Source organism: Pollicipes pollicipes, unplaced genomic scaffold (assembly GCF_011947565.3).
Source record: "Pollicipes pollicipes isolate AB1234 unplaced genomic scaffold, Ppol_2.1 Scaffold_7231;HRSCAF=8579_pilon_pilon_pilon, whole genome shotgun sequence".
NCBI lineage: Eukaryota > Metazoa > Arthropoda > Thecostraca > Pollicipedomorpha > Pollicipedidae > Pollicipes > Pollicipes pollicipes.
This window is the reverse complement of record NW_023597034.1, coordinates 3,620,560-3,637,865: the sequence shown is the minus strand read 5'-3', so window position 1 is coordinate 3,637,865 and position 17,306 is coordinate 3,620,560. Positions and strand designations below refer to the sequence as shown.

The window sequence follows — 17,306 nt, the reverse complement described above, 5'->3', positions numbered from 1 at the left end:
ACTTCTTGTATTTTACTGGTCTTTTGCCTGCGCGACAAATGTCGACGAATACTCGCCAGCGATATAATAGTGGTGGAATTAAATAAATACGCAACTAAACGGTACATGAGTTGCGCCATAAGCTGCACAAGATAATATCTCCTAATGAGTTATTCTCCTTTAAAACAAAGCGCCATCTTAGCGGTCTTACTTACTTATATCCATGAAAAGCGAATAGAATATCAGAATGCCGTAGTGAAGGGCATTTTGAAGTCGCCATTTTGTACCATCGCGGGTAAATAGTTGACTGCCGGCTGCAGGAGTTTGCGTGATTTGGGCTTAATCGAGGGCGGTAGGCATTTACACGCGCGCGTAAATAGGCTGTGATTGTTGGCCATTGAAGGTTCTAAAAGAGCTGTTATATCATACACTAACTGAGGTGTGTATAGCTCTGGCTTTTCGCGGGCTACGCCCGGGGAGGTGTGGGATACGCCATCTCATCTTCTGTTTTTAATGCTACGTTCTGTGCCGTCTGGTTCCTTTTGGTCACTGTCCGCCTGATTTAAGGTGCACGTGTTACTGGAAGGGTGCAGTTGGCTTTATGAACTTGGCGGGCTGGGGCATGTGTATGTTGCAGACTAGGCTGCCGGTGCTGGCTATGGGAGCACGCAAGACCAGCCGGGCAGTGGTGGTGGTTAAGCGATGCATTTTGTTAGTGACCTGCCCTATTTTCTCATAATTAACTGACAGCCAAGGGACAACTTCATGTGCTGCTATATCAACAATTGGGCAGCAGGTTTAGGAGATAATGTCATTGTTGTCATCTGACAAAGCATTAAATACATATGTTAGGAGTATCCATACACATCTGGTGTATCTGCTGATACCAATTTTGTATGGTTTGCATGCAAGATTTAGATGACATAGACCATTTCAGTGGCTTTGTGAGGCACACACCAGTGATACCAATGTGATGTCTCTTAACACTGACTAGTTATCTTACTATAGGGCCTCATGAGATGATGGAATGTCAGGAACTGAAGCTCTGATCATTTTATGACTCCCCCTTGAGATGGCAGGGAACAAATTTTGGAATTGTCCAAAACCGTCATATAAAGCTATTGTCAACCTCAGGCATGCTATGGAGACTTGAAATACTAGGCAGTGAGGTAAAATGAATTTGCAAAGCTTATGAAAGCTGCAATTCATGACATTCATTTTCAAATGTCAAGCGTAGATATGCCACACAGCTTTAACTTGATATGGTAGTCACTGATTTCTGCCTGCCCCCCCCCCCCCCCTGCCATATGGTGCTAGAGGCACCAACTGCATGATCAGCTTCACTGCTGCCACCATGATAGAGACAGCAGTACAGCACAGCTGTTTGAGATGCTAATCAGAAGTACAGCACAGCTGTTTGAGATGCCAACTGATCCATTACAGCACCAGGATGGGTGACCAGCAGGAGTTCTGTCTGCGCTGGAATGACTTCCACAGCAACTTCCACCTGTCCCTGGAGGCATTGCGAGGGGATGAGTCATTCACGGATGTGACGCTCTCCTGTGCCGGCCGCCTGATGAAGGCACATCGTGTCATCCTTTCTGCCTGCTCTGTTCACTTCAAGGAGATTTTGCGGGTGAGTGGCAGCATCGGGTGCTGCGCGATGGCAGCGGTGTCAGGCTGGGGATGCCGGGCGGACGGCGGCGAGGTCAGGCTCGGGTTGCCGGACTGACGGCGGCGATGTCGGACTGGGGATGCGGACGGACGGCGGCGGCGCGGGGCCGGGGATGCCGGACGGACGGCGGTGGTGTCAGACCGGGGATACGGGACGGGCGGCGGCGGTGTGGGGCCGGGGATGCCGGACGGACGGCGGTGGTGTCAGACCGGGGATGCGGGACGGACGGGAACGGTGTGAGGCCGGGTATGCTGGATGGACGGCGGTGGTGTCAGGCTGGGGATGTCGGACGGACGGCTGCGGTGTGGGGCCGGGGATGCGGGACGGACGCGATTGCGGCGTCGGGGATACCGGGCGGACGGCGGTGGTGTCGGGCCGGGGATGCCGGACGAACGGCTGCGACAGCGGCGACTGCGGTGTGAAGTCGCGTCCCACTGTTCACGACGTGCCAGTGGTGCCTTGCATGTCTCTGAATGAGTACCCGTTGACCAACCGGGTACGCTCAGCGAGCATGGGTCTGTTGGTGGGACGGCTAGTAGTGAGGCTGACGCGTCGTGTCTGCGCGCCCATCGTCGGCCCGACCTGACCGACCGCCGCCGGCGTCTCCGCAGGGCATCCCGCCGCAGCAGCACCCGGTCATCGTGCTGCCCACTGTTGACTTCGAGGTGATGCAGGCCATCATGGAGTTCATCTACCAGGGCCAGGTGAACGTTAAACAGTCGCAGCTGGGCGCCTTCCTGCAGGTGGCTGAGACCTTCTCCATCCAAGGCCTGGCCGACGACGACACCAAGAAGAACTCACAGAAGGTGGGCTCCCAAGTGTAGTAAGGCAGGTTGGCATAGGTGCCAGACTGAGCTCTTATCCTGGAATATTGTGTCTGCTGACTTTGCGAGCATGTTCTTGGGCGTTATTTGACTTGGCCTCGCTCTCAGCGAGGCCAAGCTCTTTGAGCTCCTGATCGTGGAGGAATTGCACGCAGTCGCGCTCGTCTCGGCGCTTCCCACCATCGGGCATCGCCGCTCTCCTGTCGTATGGTCGGCTCAATGATACGGAGCGAACGCCGTGCATCTGCGGCCTGTGTCGCCCGGCCAGGAGCGCTGGTCCGAGCGCGGCGCGCGCTGACCGACCTCCTTTATCGGCAGACGGCCAGCCGACCGCGGCCGGCCGACTCGGAGCCGCCGTCGGCCAAGCGGCGGCGCGCTGAGCCTGCGCGGCCCGGTTCACCGGCCGTCCAGCCGGTGCCCGCCTCCGGCTCGGCTGCGGCGGCGGCCGACGGGCCGGCCGGCGCGCACGCGCCGCCGCCGCCACCGCCCCCGCTGGCCGACGACCCCGAGAAGACGGTCAACATCAGCGTCAGCATCAAGGCAGAGGGCATGGCCGACACGATGGTGGGAGAGCTGTTGGACCACTCCCAGCCGGGCGAGATGCTCGACCCGGACATGGAGGGCGCCGGCTCGGACGTGGTCGGTGAGTGGCGCCGCCGTGCGGACGATTGCAGCGCGAGCCGGCGCCTATCCGGAGTACGCTCGGGGAGGGCATGCGATTTCAGTTGCAGCGGGTTGTCGGAGACGCGTCAGGACCCGCGATATAAGACGTGAGGTTATGCGTGTTGATGTGTGCTCTGTTGCTCAGCCTGTCACTCCAGTTGCTGTTGCGCAAAGTTGGGCAGGTGCTTGGCTGCAATTGCTCTGCTGGGCGTTAATCCGTCTTCTCTCCTTTGGCAGCACAAGCAATGGCAACAATAGGTCATGAATCAGCCGACACATCAGCGAGTGAGTACTCTTTCTTTTTAGCTATATCGTACTGCAATTAAAGCGAGAGTGTCTGGTGGTCACGTGGTATAGCTCGATGCTTTCGGTGCGGGGACATGTCACTAATTTGAAGTGCAAAATTTGCTCTACGAGCACTTGTCATGGAGACATTATTTGGCCGTAAGCTATTTTTGGCACATGTAACATTGATGTCGGACTGGACGACAGATAAGGAGTGAGCTCTTTACGGAGAAATAGCATGGAACAAATGCGATGCATTTATAAGATGTTGTCTCCAGCGTAGTTACACTGGATTTTGGTCACAAATTTGCAACAACTGATGGAGATTTAAACTGATGGAGCTTGCAAATGAGTGCGAAAAGCTTGAATCATATGGATTGACATGTCCAAAAATCGAGCTATAATATTAAGTCACAATCATGCCAGATATGTCGCCTAGGCGCTCTCGCTTTAAGGGTACCCGCTTTTTAAGTCAGCAGTGACTTTTACGTAGAGCAGTGAATGCCTCCGACCGTTCGGCGTGCCAAAAGCCTAAAGCATTAAATGCGTCTGCCAGTGGCGCGCTCCAGCCGCCTGGCGCTGCTGGTGCTGCTGCTGCTACTGTCTCTGCTGCTGGCGCTGTTGCATACAGTAACCTAAGCGTTCCGTGCCGCGTGAGTGGGCGGCCTGCTGAGCGTGTGCTGGTGGCGGCCGGCCGCAGTCCTGTCCGCCCTGCTGTGTGCGCGTGGCGGCCGGCACCGGGCCTGGCGGAGGTGGCTGAGGTGGCTGAGGGGCCTTGCTCGTCTCGTCCAAACACGCACACACACACACACACACACACACGCCACTGGAGCGGTCTCGGCCCGGCCTGGCTCGAGCGTCGAGCTCTGCTCCGTGCCCGCCCGCCGGTCGCACACCGGTCGGGAAGCAGCACCGGGTCCGGGCGTCGGACGCGGCTGCAGAGAGCGCCGTGGGATGGACATTTTATGATGCATTAGGCGATCTGTCACGAAAACGAAAGCGTACAGTTCTGTCCGTATTAGTTGCGGAGAACTGCCGCTCGGGGAGTAGAGGATGGAAAGGGAGATACAGTGAGTGCTTCTCCGCTTACCCATAGCGAACACGAGCCCTGATACCGACCGTGGCGGCTGGGCAGCAGTGCTCTCCTTCGAAGCACAGTCGCTCGACTGGAGCACGGTGACTGACCCGGCTGTTGTCTACCTCGCGCGAGAGGTGGGGAGAATTGCGTCTAGTCGGCTTGTCAGCGGGATGCAGTGCGTAGCTCCGTTCTGTTGCCTGGCGACGGCGGCGGCGGTGGCGGCGGTGGTGGAATGCCGGTCAGACGGCGAGCGGCGATGGCGCTCCGCCGCCGCTGCCGCCGCCTCTCGCGCCGGCCGTCCGCGTCTCGCCGGTCCGAGCTCCGCCGGGCGTCCACGGCCGACTGGTGCCGACCGTCTTGCGCCGCCGCCGCCGTCGCCGCCGTCTGGCCGCTGCCGGCGCGCGGGCGGGCTGGCGCAGCTGACCGGCGCCCGTCTGCCGTTGCAGAGCGCTCTCGCTCGGGGGCCAGCTTCGCCTGGCAGCAGTTCACCCGTCTGGACGCCGACACGGTCACCTGCAACCTCTGTCTCAAGTCATACCGCCATCCGACCTCGGCCTCCACCTCGAACTTGTGGCGCCACCTGGAGCGCTACCACCAACTGCACCGCGCCACAGAGTAGCCGCGTGCCGGCGCCGGCCGGTGGCGCCACGCGGCGCCAGTGGCTTCACGGCGCGTGGGGCTGTTGTGCCCGGTGTCTGTTCGGTCGAGGCGACGGGCTCATTTATCAATAACATCATCACGTTGAGTACCGTGTTTGTGTGGGAGGCTAGCCGTGGGCTGGCAGGGATTGGAGCGTGGAGGCTCGGACGCTGGCCGTGGGCTGGCAGGGAGTGGAGAGCGCTGGGGCTCGGACGCTAGCTGTGGGCTAGCAGGGAGTGGAGAGCGCTGGGGCTCGGACGCTAGCTGTGAGCTAGCAGGGAGTGGAGAGCGCTGGGGCTCGGACGCTAGCTGTGGGCTAGCAGGGAGTGGAGAGCGCTGGGGCTCGGATGCTAGCGGTGGGCTAGCAGGGAGTGGAGAGCGCTGGGGCTCGGACTCTAGCTGTGGGCTGGCAGGGAGCGGAGGACTGAGGAAGCGACTTCCAGATCCAATAGTGGAGCCGCCCAGCCGACAGTGGCGGCTGTTGGCTGAGCGGTGAATGGTGCTGGTCCGCCCGCCAGCGCCCAGTCCGCCGCACTGCACTGGCGTCGGCCCCTCGGAGGGCTCCTAGCGATCGTCAGCGGGGCAGGCTGCCCCCGTCTCGGGTCGTAGATCGCATCTTCCGCTGCACAGCTGACCACGAGGCGTCAGTCTGTCTGCACTCGTCGGCTGGGCGTGTCGTCTGGCACCGCACCTCCGATGGTCGGCGCCGCGTGGCGGCGTGCCGACTTGTGACGCCTGCCGTCCTCCATCTCTGGGTGGGACGGTGCCGCGCTCTCCGCTCGGTCCGGCATGACCGCACCGGAGCCGGCCGGCCGGCAGCCGGCGGCGCCAGTGACCGACGGCTCGCCCGCTGTTGCAGGTCACGCGGCGCGCGGCCTGGCCGGCGTGTGGCAGCACTTTGTGACGGTGGGCGAGCACGAGGCGCTGTGCCGCGGCTGCCACTGCACCATCCGCTACCACCGCTCCAGCCTGTCCAACCTGCGGCGCCACCTGGTGCGGCGGCACCCGTCGGCCGCCGCCGCCGCCGCCGCCGCCCGCTGGCCAGTCTGAGCCAGGCAGCCGCAGGTGCGTGACTGGGCGCGGTCGGCGCCGGGTGCCGCGGCCCGGCCGGCCGCGGCTGCGGCCGTTCTGACGCGCGCCCGCCTGTTTCAGGCGCGGCGCCGCGGCCCGGCCGCTCCTCCTGGCTGGGCGAGCCCAGCTGGCGGATGTTCGGCGCCTGCAGCCTGCTCGTGCGCGCCGCCATCCAGGGCCGCTGCGCGCGCTGCCTCAAGAACACGCGCCGCATGTGCCACGGCTGCGGCGCCCGGCTGCACGCCAACTGCTTCGCGGCGCACCACATGGCGCTCTGGCAGCCGTGCCAGTCCATGCCCTGAGCCGGCTCGGCGGCTTGCCCTCCCTTCGCCCACTTTTCTATGGACTCTGCCGCTAGTCAGGGCGTCGTGGCACGACCAAACGGACTGTGCGGGCCGCCGTGCCTGAGCGGCTCTTCCAGAGTGCGCGCGACGCTGTCTATGGATTCTCGAGCGCGGCGGACAGCGCGCATCGTGGCTGTCACTCATCCAGGACAAATCTGTATATCTGTGTCGTCCCCGATCACCCCAGGGATCGGCGACGGGGCGTCGCTGTCGCGGTGCGGAGGCGACGCGCGCCACCGGCCGGTGGGATGACGTTCTGCATTCCACGGATGTGGAAGTCGCGAGATGGGCCTTGTTGGCACCAGCCCGCCGCCGCCGGGCGGGACGCGCTGTGACCGTCGGCCGGCCGCGGCCTCTGTGCTATTGCAGACGGCGGCAGTCTGCGCAGTCTGGACTCGCTGGTGACGTCGCTGCAGGCGGTGGCGCGGCCGGCGGCGGCGGCGCGCCCCGTCCGCTCGGCGGTACGCGACTTCTTCTCGGGCGAGGCGCAGGACCGCGTGTGCCTGCTGTGCGGCCTGGGCATCCGGCTGAACCGGCAGCTGTCCACGTCGGGCCTGTGGAGCCATCTGCGCCACCGGCACCCGCGGCTGGTGCCCTCGCTGGCCGGCCGCTCGGCGGTGCACTGGTCGCCGCGCGCCGCCGAGTCGGCCGCCGGCTGGCCGGCCGCGCCGGTGGCCGAGCGCGCGCCGCTATGGCCGCCGCCCACGCCGCCGCCGCTCGACACCCGGCCCGAGCTCTGGCACAACCCGGACGACGGCAGCCGGCCGCAGTAGCGGTGCGCCGGAACGTGACAGCTGAGGTGGCCGTATGTTGGCCGGATGACGAGCTGTGCTCTGGACGGCGGCCTGATCGTGTGTATTGAGTCTGGCGCGCCAGACATCCCTGTGTATACATTGTTCTCTACTGCCAGTACCTGGTGTGAGATATCGTTCAATAATGAATACATATGAGCTTACTTGGAGTGCAGTTGTTTGGTCCCTACTTGGAGTGCAGTTGTTTGGTCCCTACTTGGAGTGCAGTTGTTTGGTCCCGGCTTCTTCCCGCCCGATCTGTATTATTCGGGCAGGGCGTGGGGTCGCTGGGGTTCGCACCAATCGGATTCTTACATTTAGCGAAATAAACCATATAAAAGGTCATCCCCATTTCAGTTCCGGATGGGCGGCGAACGGATAATAATAACAATAATTTCTTAAGACTGCATTGCGCTTTTTATCGGCAACCGGTGTTAAACTGTGTTTGCATAATTGCGAGCGAACATCTTTCGCCGACGAAGGAAGTTCGTACATCGTCGGATTCTGGGATGTCTTACTCCCGTACAATGCGGCCCCGACACAGGCGTGGGACGGCAGAACTGTGGCGACAAAACTGCGACAGCCTTGCATTCGTATCTCGCCAAATAGTCCGGCGGCACCGGTCTGCGCGAAGGCCGCGTGTCCGCGCCTTCCCAGCTCCAGCAGAAATCATCCGTCGAGGCGCGCCGGAGCCCAGATATCACGACCTCCCTGAAACCGGAGAGCGAGCTATCTGTGGCGGCATTCCCTGAAGGCGGGGCACCAGCGTCGACCCCCGCGGTGGTCCGCTGCCTCCGTGCCGCTCCATCAGCCGCGTGAGGCTAGCCCAGGCCTGACGGACGCACGGTCAGCTTCCATCCTCCGCGCCCCTCTGCCGCGTGGGGCGAGAGGAGGCGTGACGGACGCAGGGTTAGCTCCCATCCGCCGCGCCCCTCGGTCGCGTGGGGCGAGAGGAGGCCTGACGGGCGCAGGGTCCGCTTCCATCCGCCGTGCCCCTCGGCCGCGTGAGGCGAGAGGGGTCTGACGGGCGCAGGGTCCGCTCCCATCCGCCGCGCCCCTCGGCCGCCTGGGGCGAGAGGAGGTCTGACGGGCGCAGGGTCCGCGCCTCGTCTCTGCCGCGTGGGGCGAGCGGAGAGCTGACGGGCGTAGGGTCCGTTTCCATCCGCCGCGCCCCTCGCTGGCACGAGGCGAGCGGAGGTCTAACGGGCGCGCCGCCTCTCGGCCACGCGAGGCGAGCTGGGCTCTGACGCGCGCGGCGCTGTGTTGCAGCGGCCCGGCGTCGCCGCTCGGCGGTCTGGCAGTACTTCCGGCGGCTGAGCGGCCGCGCCGCCCAGTGCACCCTCTGCGCCAAGCAGCTGCGCGGCGGCGCCTCCTCCACGCAAAACTACTGGAAACACCTGCGGCGCGCGCACGGCATCGACCACAGCCTGGCGTGAGCGGCGCTGCGCGCTCTGCGGCACGGCCGGCCGGGAGAAGCGTGGCGGCGAATCTAACGGAGGAGGCCGAATCGACGGCGCTAGTCTTCCCTCGTGGACCGGAGCCGATCTGGCGCGGCTGCTCGGCAGAGGCTGCTCGGGAGGTTTGCGTGCCGACCGGCGGGCGGCGCTGGCGACGGTCGTGATGTGGAGCCGTAGCCGATTCGAGGCGTGGACGGACGAGACGGCCCCCTGCCCGCCCCGGCTCGGCCGCCGCCGCCGCCGCAGCAGCAGCAGCAGCAGCAGCAGCAGAAGCAGCAGTGGCAGCAGCAGCAGCAGCCGCCGCCACCGCAGCCGCCGCAGCCAACTGACCGACGGCCTCTGTTGCAGCCACGCTCAGCAGCTCGACGGTCGGGAAGCCGAAGCGCTCCGTCGCCTGGGAGTATTTCACCACGGACGGCGAGAATATGGTCTGCAAGCTCTGCGGCAAACACCTGCGCGGCAACGACGGCCTTGTGCCGTTCAATTCGAGCAACTTCTGGAAGCATCTGCGTCGCATGCACGACATCGTGTGAGGCGCGCGCCGGCAAGAGGCGGAGCCGCGCCCTGGATGCGCGGCCTGGGCCCGGCGGCAGCACGAATTGTACATACAGCAGCGGCGTCTTCTGAGAGCTGATCCGGTACAAGCAGCGCTGCGTCGTCTGCGTGAGCGAGTGGTCGGTCGTGGCGCCGCGAAGCCGCGGCGTCTGCGGCGGCTGTCGGCCGCTCGCGAGCGGTGGCGGGGCGGATCCGGGCCGAGTCGGACGGACGAACGAGCAAGGCCCCGGGTGGCCGCCGCAGCTGGGGTTCGGCGGCCGGCCGCCGGGCGGCGCCGGTGACGGTGTGCCTGTGTTGCAGCTGCAGCGGGACGGGCCGCGCGGCGCGGGGGCTGTCGGCCGCGGCCCGTCCGCTCCGAGGTGTGGAGCGTGTTCGGACCGGTGTCGCCCGGCCGCTACCAGTGCGCACTCTGCCGCCGGCTCGTCTCGGCCGCCGACTACTGCACCAGCAACCTGTGGCTGCACCTGCGGCGGCGGCACCCGCAGCAGATGGCCGGCCGCGAGCGGCGGCCGGCCGCCGCCGAGCCGCCGTCGGTCCTCCGGCCCGGCCGGCGCGCCGCCCAGCCGGACGCAGAGCTGGGCGGCTGCGAGCCGGCGGCGCGCGGGGCGTGCGGGGAGGGGGAGGAGACGCCGCCGCGCCGGCCCCAGCGGGACTCGTGACGCTACCGAGGCCGCCGGTGAGGCCAGGCGTGACGTTCCCGCCGAAGTGAGTGGCTGCGGCGCTCCGTGCGCCGACGGCCGGAGCTGGCGCGGCGGCGCCGGTGGGGCGACGTGCGTGCCCTGTGGCCGGGGTCAGGTCAGGACCGGCGCCGCGGCGTGGCGTCACCACCAGACAGCCAAGCTCCGCCGACGGCGCACGACAGGCTCGGCCGCTCCGCGGCCGGAGTCCGCTGCTTGGGGAGGTGCGATGCACTTTGACTTCGCCGCCGGTTTGCACACATGCTTGTTGCGAACTGCTTTGCACGCTGTGTAGCGGTGAATTCCCCTTCCCCCACCCGTTTTGTGAGCATCTACGCGCGATTTACTTAGCTTTTTGATGTGTCGTGGTTATAGTTCGTGTTCGTCGTTCTAAATAAACGTATGGAGAAAGCCATGGCGCAACTTGTTCTAAGCGGGCGATGGCGTGGTGCCATTGTTCTGGAAGCACACTCAAGCTGCAATCTTCTGAGCGCGTCTGCTGACGTGGTCGAGACTGGCCGAGTGCCGCCGGCCTGCTTCAGATAGCCGCACCTACTGGAGGTCAGCTGAGTTCGCATTCTTACCGCTGTTTTTCATGCGGGTTGCGTATCGCACCTGGTTGACCAGTTCTCCGTTGGACTCATCGGCGGCGTTCGTGGTTCTGATTGCTCGGCGGCTCCCTCCCCCGCGAGCTGCGACATTATTCCCGCGCGATAGATCTGTTGCTTAGTTTCGGAGTCGGCACCGAATGTAGCGAATATGGAAAAGTTGATTTATGGGAAATTCGAATGCAATGCGAGTATGACCGCTTATTACCGCAACATTTTCGGTGAAAATTTATTGAAACAAATGTTCCCTTTTGGATATCTTGCATTTGGAAGACTATTTCATCGGTCGAAAATCTAAAGCGAGGTAGAGTGATGGAGAGAGAGAGAGATAGAGACGAAAAGGGAGACAGAGAGGTGGGCACGTATGATAAGGGAGAAGAGGAAGCAGATCGCGAGAAGAGAGAGGTCAAGGGGATACTGAAACGGAGAGGTACATTACGGTTCCCTCAGTGTGATCTCGGGTCAGCCCTTCGGGCCCTCCATTTGGGCCCTCGATTGTCGGTATCGGAAAGCGCGACGTGACCACAGGGCGCACGTGCCTCCTGTGCCCTACCCTTCCTGCGTCCCTGGCAACCCTCTACATGACACGCCAGGCCCCTGCAATGAAAGGCGGACAGTCGAGTAGCCGCCTGAGTCGCCGCCGATCTGCGTCGCCCAGCCAGGACGACCGAGACCACTTTGGACGACTTTGGACGACGGTGACGACCGACTGTGGCCATCTCAGGGAACGTGACCGAGACCGTCACTGACTGTGCTCACTGCAGCCGTGGCCATTGGCGCTGCATAACCTGAAAGCTGATGCCCTTGTCGTGCGGCCGTGACGCTGGCCATGTGCAGTGTCACTGACGTGACACTGACGTGACACTGACCATGACTGTAACCGCATTATTTGTAATTTTGACCGAGTTTTTGACCGTGGCTGGCTTAATGTCACGACCGAAACGGGGACCATGACGCTGACCCGTTGTGTGGACCGCGACCCGGGGCGATTTCTGAGACCTGAATACTGCAGTGACCTTGACAGTGTATGTGACCGTGACCAGTAGCTGGATCGGCGACCTGTGACCCGTGACTGATGACCGGTGACGGTGACCCCGGCCGGCCGTTGCAGGCGAGCTGTTCGAGGGTCTGATCGAGCCGCCGCCGCTGCCGCCGCCGCGGCTCTGCTCACGCAAGAACGGCTCCCAGATCTGGATGCACTTTGTGCGGACGGGCGTGCGAGCCCAGTGCCGCTACTGCAGCAAGCAGCTGCGGCAGGGCGAGTCGGCCTCCACCACTTGTCTGTGGGGTCACCTGCGGCGCATCCACGGCATCGAGCGCGGCCTCAGCAACCACCTCTTCACCTGAGCTGCTGGTCCGCGCAGGGGTGATGGATGGCACGCGCTGCGGTCCACCGGCCAGTCTCCGGGCTAGCGGGAGGTCAGCCCCGGGGTAGCGGCAGGTCAGCCCTGGGGTAGCGGCAGGTCAGTCCCCGGGGTAGCGGGGGGGGGGCAGCCCCGGGGTAGCGGCAGGTCAGCCCCGAGGTAGTGAGGGGGGGGGCAACCCCGGGGTAGTGGTGGTCAGTCGTCGGTTATGAGAGACCACCCTTCGGGATCACATCGAGAAAGAGGACAATCTTCTGACTGATGAGCCACCGTAGAAGATCAGGGCCTGTTTGGACCCAGTACGCGAGTTGCTTAGGGTGGACCGGAGCTGTGTCGTATGCTCAGCGTCGATGCGGTCTCATTTTGATGTGCCATGTCAGTTGATGTCACTGCTAGTGGTCACACTGCACAGATGATGCAATCATCCATTATCACTTGAAGGACTTTTGTCGTGCACTAGGCAGCTCAGGCTAAGAAGCTCTGAAACGTGGCGAGAAAGCCATGGCTCATGTGTGTTCCGTCATATTTAAGCTCCGTGTGCATTGGTTTTTGTACAGAGGCAACCCTCAGACAGGTAGATTACCATCGTTATCTCAACGTGTAGTGGGCCGTGGATCTGGAGCGAACGTATGATTGTGGCGCAGCTCAAGTGGTGTGAATGTGAACGTGACGTGATGGGAGTGTGGCCGCGCCGTTTTGCTGCGTCGTAGCGACTCAGGCCCGAGGCGAAGTGAAGCGAAGGGCGAGGGCCCTGGGGCGAAGCGAGGCGAAGCGCCCCGTTGCGTTATTGCTGCTCTGGGATCCCGGGTAGTGTAGCGGTTGAGCTGCGCGTCTGGGAAACCAGAGGTACGGGGCTTGTTACCCCGCGGTGCCCACTCTGCCTGCCAGGGTGAGAGGCAGGCGACGCCAAAAAGCCTCAACAGCTGAGTGCGCCGTAAAGCCCCAACGGCACATGTGCTTAGTTGTGTTCCATGTTGTCCATAGCTGTGCAGCAGCGTGTGCTCCAGGAGCACTTGTCGGGTGCTGCCTGGAGCTTGATTAATCCCGCTTGCGATCAATCCCGCCAGCTTGCGTCTCGGTTCTGCGTCCTTTATGTGCAAGCCGATGTTAAAGATCACGGCACTCGCCGCCTTAAGAGCGTACTTCGCGTGTCACAGCGACCGTGTGGGCTGCCGGGAAATACACGCAACCAACTCTGATTTGCTAGCCAAACCATTGTGTGTTATCCATCATCTATTTGTTGGAGATGAAATGGCGTGCAGGAGCGTGCGAGCGAACTACCCACTGCGTCACGTGACTGAGAAACCGCTTCTGGCCCACCATCGCGCGGGGATGACGTCACCGATGACCTCAGACGCGCCTTACGTCATCACACGCACGGCGTCGCAGGACAGCGCTGGCGATTGGATGGCTGTCGGGCCGGTCGTTTGGCGCGGCGGGCCCTCACACGCCTGTGCATGGGCCGGCCCGCTGGAGTAGTTAGTCGGCGTCGAGGCGGGACAGGGCCGTATCCGGCGGTCCACGTCGCTGCTCTGCTAATGAGATCAGCCTCTAATTAGCACATGACATGGCCGTGGCGTGCCGCCGCCGCCCAACGACGGCAGAGAGAGGCCGCCCGCCGCGAGCGAAAGGCGCCGTTACCGCGAGCCCGGAAAATACTACAGAAGTTGTCGGCGTCGTCAACGGAAGTTATCCGAACGGCGTGTCGTTTGGCACGTGCAGGTGGCTGCGTGGCCCCGCGGCGCGTGCAAGTGGCTCCCGTCCGCGGCCAGGCGTGTTTCGGCTTCCCACGCCACGACCGACCGAAAGATCGCGACAGACTTGTAGCCGTGGCGGCTCCATGTGTCCGAAAACAAGCCGAACCTACAGCTGACTCTCGTCCGCATGTTTGCGAAGGCTGATAACTCAGCTGCCGGTGACATCTGCTGCTCCGTGACGCCGCTCGCAGTTTGGACGCTGGAGACTTTGAACCTACAGATCTTACCTTGGTGGGGAGACACGCGAACGGCGGCCAGTGTGGGAGCCAACCTTGCAATAACACTCCGGCCAGGCCTGCGCTTGGTTACACGGCGGGACGCCGCTGCGGGCTGCCGTGGTCAGATCAGCTCGGCCTGACCAGAATAGGCGTGGATAGAGAGCATGGTGTACACACCGGTCGGTACATCTTATCTTGGAGCTGAGGGGTTTTTGGACTAGTGCATAGTGGTTTTCTAATTATGGATATAAAAGTCGCGCAGCAATTATTCCCAGTCTTTTCCGTGCAGTTATCTTTTTGAGGAAGTTAGTAGCTATCATTTCATGATGTAACAGCTTTGCAACTTCAGAATTTTTCAGAATTCAAAACTCATTTTCACCAAAGGCTCTAAGTGAAGCGGAGTGTGCTTGTTGGCGATACGTTGAAGCTGAGAAGCTGCTTTCCAGAATCATTATTGTCTTGTTCATGCACGAAATAAGAATTTTTCGGCACCCCCATTTTCTTTTAAAGGATGGTCCGGGTGACTGGTTCCGTTTGATTGGTGCACGATTGCCCAATCGTTCCAACAACGCATTTCGGCTGAAAGAACCGAGACAGCTCTTGGTCTGGAAACTGAAATACAGCTCCAGGTATGCTGTTCAGGACGACGGCCGTTGGTGTCCGGAGCAGAATAGCACCTGTTGGCGTCTGGGGCAGGACGACAGCTGATAGGCAGGATGACAGCTGTTGGTGTCCGGGGTCGGACGACGGCTGTTGGTGTCCGGGACAGGACGACAGCTGTTGGCGTCCGGGGTCGGACGACAGCTGTTGGCGTCCGGGGTCGGACGACAGCTGTTGGCGTCCGGGGTCGGACGACAGCTGTTGGCGTCCGGGGCAGGATGGCAGCCGTTGGTGTCCGGGGGAGGATGATAGCTGTTGGCGTCCGGGGCAGGATGACAGCTGTTGGCGTCCGGGGCAGGACGACAGCTGTTGGTGTTCGGTGTCAGGACGACAGCTGTTGGCGTCCGGGGCAGGATGACAGTTGTTGGCGTCCGGGGCAGGACGACAACTGTTGGTGTCCGGGGTCGGACGACGGCTGTTGGAGTCCGAGGCAGGATGACAGCTGTTGGCGTCCGGGGCGGGACGATAGCTGTTGGTGTTCGGGGTCCACGACGACAGCTGTTGTTGTCCGGGACAGGACGACAGCTGTTGGTGTCCGGAGTAGGATGGCAGCTGTTGGCGTCCGGGGCAGGACGACAGCTGATAGGCAGGTTAGCAGCTGTTGGTGTCCGGGGCAGGACGACAGCTGATAGGCAGGATAGCAGCTGTTGGCGTCCGGGGACAGGACGACAGCTCCGCGCCTGACTGGCAGTAGACCAGGCGGTGTGACGCAAAGGAGAGAACACAAGCCCCACAACCGAGAGATCAAGGCCGTGTGCAGGATTTGCAGTGGGGAGGGAGCGCAATCCAATATTTCTCACTGAACACCCTATTTAAGCGCACTGTAGGATTATGAAGTTGTGTGCACGGTGCATAAAGACTTCGTACGCTTTCAGTCCAGTGGCGCAGCGAGGGGTTGCTTTAAGGAGGGGTCCGAAACTCGGTGAACACGCATCACCCCGAGCTCTAGCTTTCTGTCGGGAGTCATCTATGGTGAAATCGAAATCCCGGGCCTCAGCAGGCCCCCGAGCGCATCCTTTGGCTGCGTCCCTGTTCCAGCTCACGTATTTTGACTTGTTTACATCGAGTTTGCAATTGGCGGCGTTTGCTCACATGCACATTAATGCCATAAGCAGTTGATCAGCAGGGAGCGTAACCTGCTCCTCCCTCTCTCCTCTCTCTCTCTCTCTCTCTCTCTCTCTCATCTCTCTCTCTCCTCTCTCTCTCTCTCTCTCTCTCTCTCTCTCTCCTCTCTCTTCTCTCGCTCTCTCTCTCTCTCTCTCCTCTCCTCTCTCTCCTCTCTCTCTCCTCTCTCTCTCTCTCTCTCCTCTCTCTCTCTCTCTCTCTCTCTATCTCTCTCTCTCTCTCTCTCTCTCTCTCTCTCTCTCTCTCTCTCTCTCTCTCTCTCTCTCTCTCTATCTCCTCTCTCTCTCTCTCTCTCTCTCTCTCTCTCCTCTCTCTCTCTCTCTCTCTCTCTATCTCTTCTTCTCTCTCTCTCTCTCTCTCCCTCTCTCTCTCTCTCTCTTATCTCTCTATTTCTCTTCTCTCTCTCTCTCTCTCTCTCTCTCTCTCTCTCTCTCTTCTCTCTCTCTCTCTCTCTCTCTCTCCTCTCTCTCTCTCTCTCTCTCTCTCTCTACTCTCTCTCTCTCTCTCTCTCTATCTCTCTCTCTCTCTCTCTCTCTCTCTCTCTCTCTCTCTCTCTCTCTCTCTCTCTCTCTCTCGCGCTCTCTCTTCAATCCACCACCACTGTGCCAGGACATGCGTTTTTGGGTGACGGTGGTCGCCGCATATCGCCGCTGCCATGCGCGGGCCTGGTCCCGGCAGCATCCACCTGCGTAATGTTTCGGGCGATACGTGTCAAATCTGCGCTGAACGCCCAAGATAAGCCCCCGGGCTGCGAAGCATTCCATGTCTGGATATGAGCCTGGTGTGACGCTTCCTGGACATTGCAATATCGGACTGCTGAGAGCGAATCCGTGCCGCCAAGTACGTCGGCGTAGTGGTTCGAGAGTCTTTCCGCCCCCGTCTGATGGTGCTCGTCCTGAGTGGCGATAGGCCGCTGGCTCGGACCGCGCTACCTGGCATGACGTCGACGGTCGCCTGGGAGTGGTGCGTGACCCCTCCCCCACCGTCTCGAGAGCGGCGGTCTGCCGGCACTGGCTCGGCGGGCGGTGTGTGAGGTGAGCTGGGGACCGATGCCGTCGCTGGCCCGCCACCGCTGGCCCACCACCGCTGGCCCACCGCCGCTGGCCCACCACCGCTGGCCCGCCACCGCTGGCCCACCACCGCTGGCCCCCGCTGGCCCGCCGCTGGCCCGCCGCCGGTGGCCCGTCGCGGTGGCCCACCGCCGCTGGCCACCGTCGCTGGCACACCGCGCTGGCCCACCGCCGCTGGCCCACCGCCGCTGGCCCGCCGTCGCTGGCCCACCGCCGCTGGCCCGCCGCCGCTGGCCCGCCGCTGCTGGCCCGTCGCCGGTGGCCGCCGCTGCTGAGCCCGTCGCCGGTGCCCGCCGCCGCTGGCCCGTCGCCGGTGGCCCGCCGCCGCTGGCCTACCGCCGTTGGCCCGCCGCCGCTGGCCCACGCCGCTGGCCCACCGCCGCTGGCCCGCCGCCGCTGGCCCGCCGCTGCTGGCCGCCGCCGCTGGCCCGCCACTGGCCCACCGCCGCTGGCCCGCCGCCGCTGG

General features: G+C 62.5%; 1 protein-coding gene across 1 annotated transcript in view; it reads left to right on the top strand.

The window, feature by feature from the left end:
- The first annotated feature begins 272 nt into the window (after window positions 1-272).
- The window catches only part of LOC119109259 (modifier of mdg4), a 33,742-nt gene continuing 16,708 nt past the window's right edge, over window positions 273-17,306 (top strand). Inside the window, exons 1-6 of the mRNA XM_037232853.1 lie at window positions 273-418; window positions 1,423-1,615; window positions 2,266-2,460; window positions 2,797-2,830; window positions 2,879-3,121; window positions 3,379-3,426. Coding sequence (XP_037088748.1) covers window positions 1,430-1,615; window positions 2,266-2,460; window positions 2,797-2,830; window positions 2,879-3,121; window positions 3,379-3,426 — 706 coding nt within the window. The 5' untranslated portion in view covers window positions 273-418; window positions 1,423-1,429. The remainder of the gene's footprint in view (window positions 419-1,422; window positions 1,616-2,265; window positions 2,461-2,796; window positions 2,831-2,878; window positions 3,122-3,378; window positions 3,427-17,306) is intronic.